Source organism: Limulus polyphemus, unplaced genomic scaffold (genome assembly GCF_000517525.1).
Source record: "Limulus polyphemus unplaced genomic scaffold, Limulus_polyphemus-2.1.2 Scaffold98, whole genome shotgun sequence".
NCBI lineage: Eukaryota > Metazoa > Arthropoda > Merostomata > Xiphosura > Limulidae > Limulus > Limulus polyphemus.
This window is the reverse complement of record NW_013665708.1, coordinates 57,041-57,915: the sequence shown is the minus strand read 5'-3', so window position 1 is coordinate 57,915 and position 875 is coordinate 57,041. Positions and strand designations below refer to the sequence as shown.

The window sequence follows — 875 nt, the reverse complement described above, 5'->3', positions numbered from 1 at the left end:
GATTTTGACATCAAATTTTGGGGTAAAAAAGTGCATCTTATACACTGAAAAATATGGTACATTCTGCATATAAAAGATCAACTGAGCTGTATTCTTCAAGTCATTAATAACCATGATGAAACTAACCTTGACTAGTTAAAAGGAGATCTGAACGTGTAAATGCTCCTGGTCGATTTTTGGACTTTCCAAGAATGAATTCTCTCTGAAAGCGAGGATGGACAATTGGGGCAGTTATAAACTGGTACCTAATGACAAAAATCTTGCAATTATAATATATCAACAGGTTGGCACACAAGCATCATTAAAAATCAGTAACCTTTTAATGGATGAATTTTTCTATTGAAATTAGGTATTGTATAAAGTCACCATCATGATTATTTATACCATATATAATATTACATAATATTTAGAAACAACAAGGGGCCTATTAGTCCATCTAGGCTGTTCCATCTTCTAAATTAAACTAAAAGTATTAAATAAATAAAAATCTTAGAGACAACCCTTATCATTCATATAGTTATCAATCTTTCACTTACACTCACTTAAATTTACTGCCTTCACAACATCTGAAGGCAACCCGTTCCAAATGCCAATCACCTTGTTAGAAAAATAAAACTGTCTTTGCTGAATATGACTCCTATCCTGCCAAAATTTATATATCTGTCCTTTAGTCCTACCATTGTCATCATGAAGTAAGAAAAAAGATGATGCATCAACACAATCAATTCCCTTAACAATCTTAAACACCTGAATCCGATCTCCTCTAAACCTTCTTTTTTAAAAGAGAAATAATTTCAGAGACCTTAACCTCTCATCTTATGACAACCCCTTTATCCCAGGCACCATTCTAGTAGCTCTCCTTTGAACTCTTTCCA

The 875-nt window shown here is 32.9% G+C and overlaps 1 protein-coding gene across 1 annotated transcript in view; it reads right to left on the bottom strand.

Annotated features, from left to right (window-relative positions):
* The window catches only part of LOC106469687 (protein arginine N-methyltransferase 5-like), a 35,353-nt gene that overhangs the window by 30,579 nt on the left and 3,899 nt on the right, over positions 1–875 (bottom strand). The window contains exon 2 of the mRNA XM_013930199.2: positions 127–245. Coding sequence (XP_013785653.1) covers positions 127–245 — 119 coding nt within the window. The remainder of the gene's footprint in view (positions 1–126; positions 246–875) is intronic.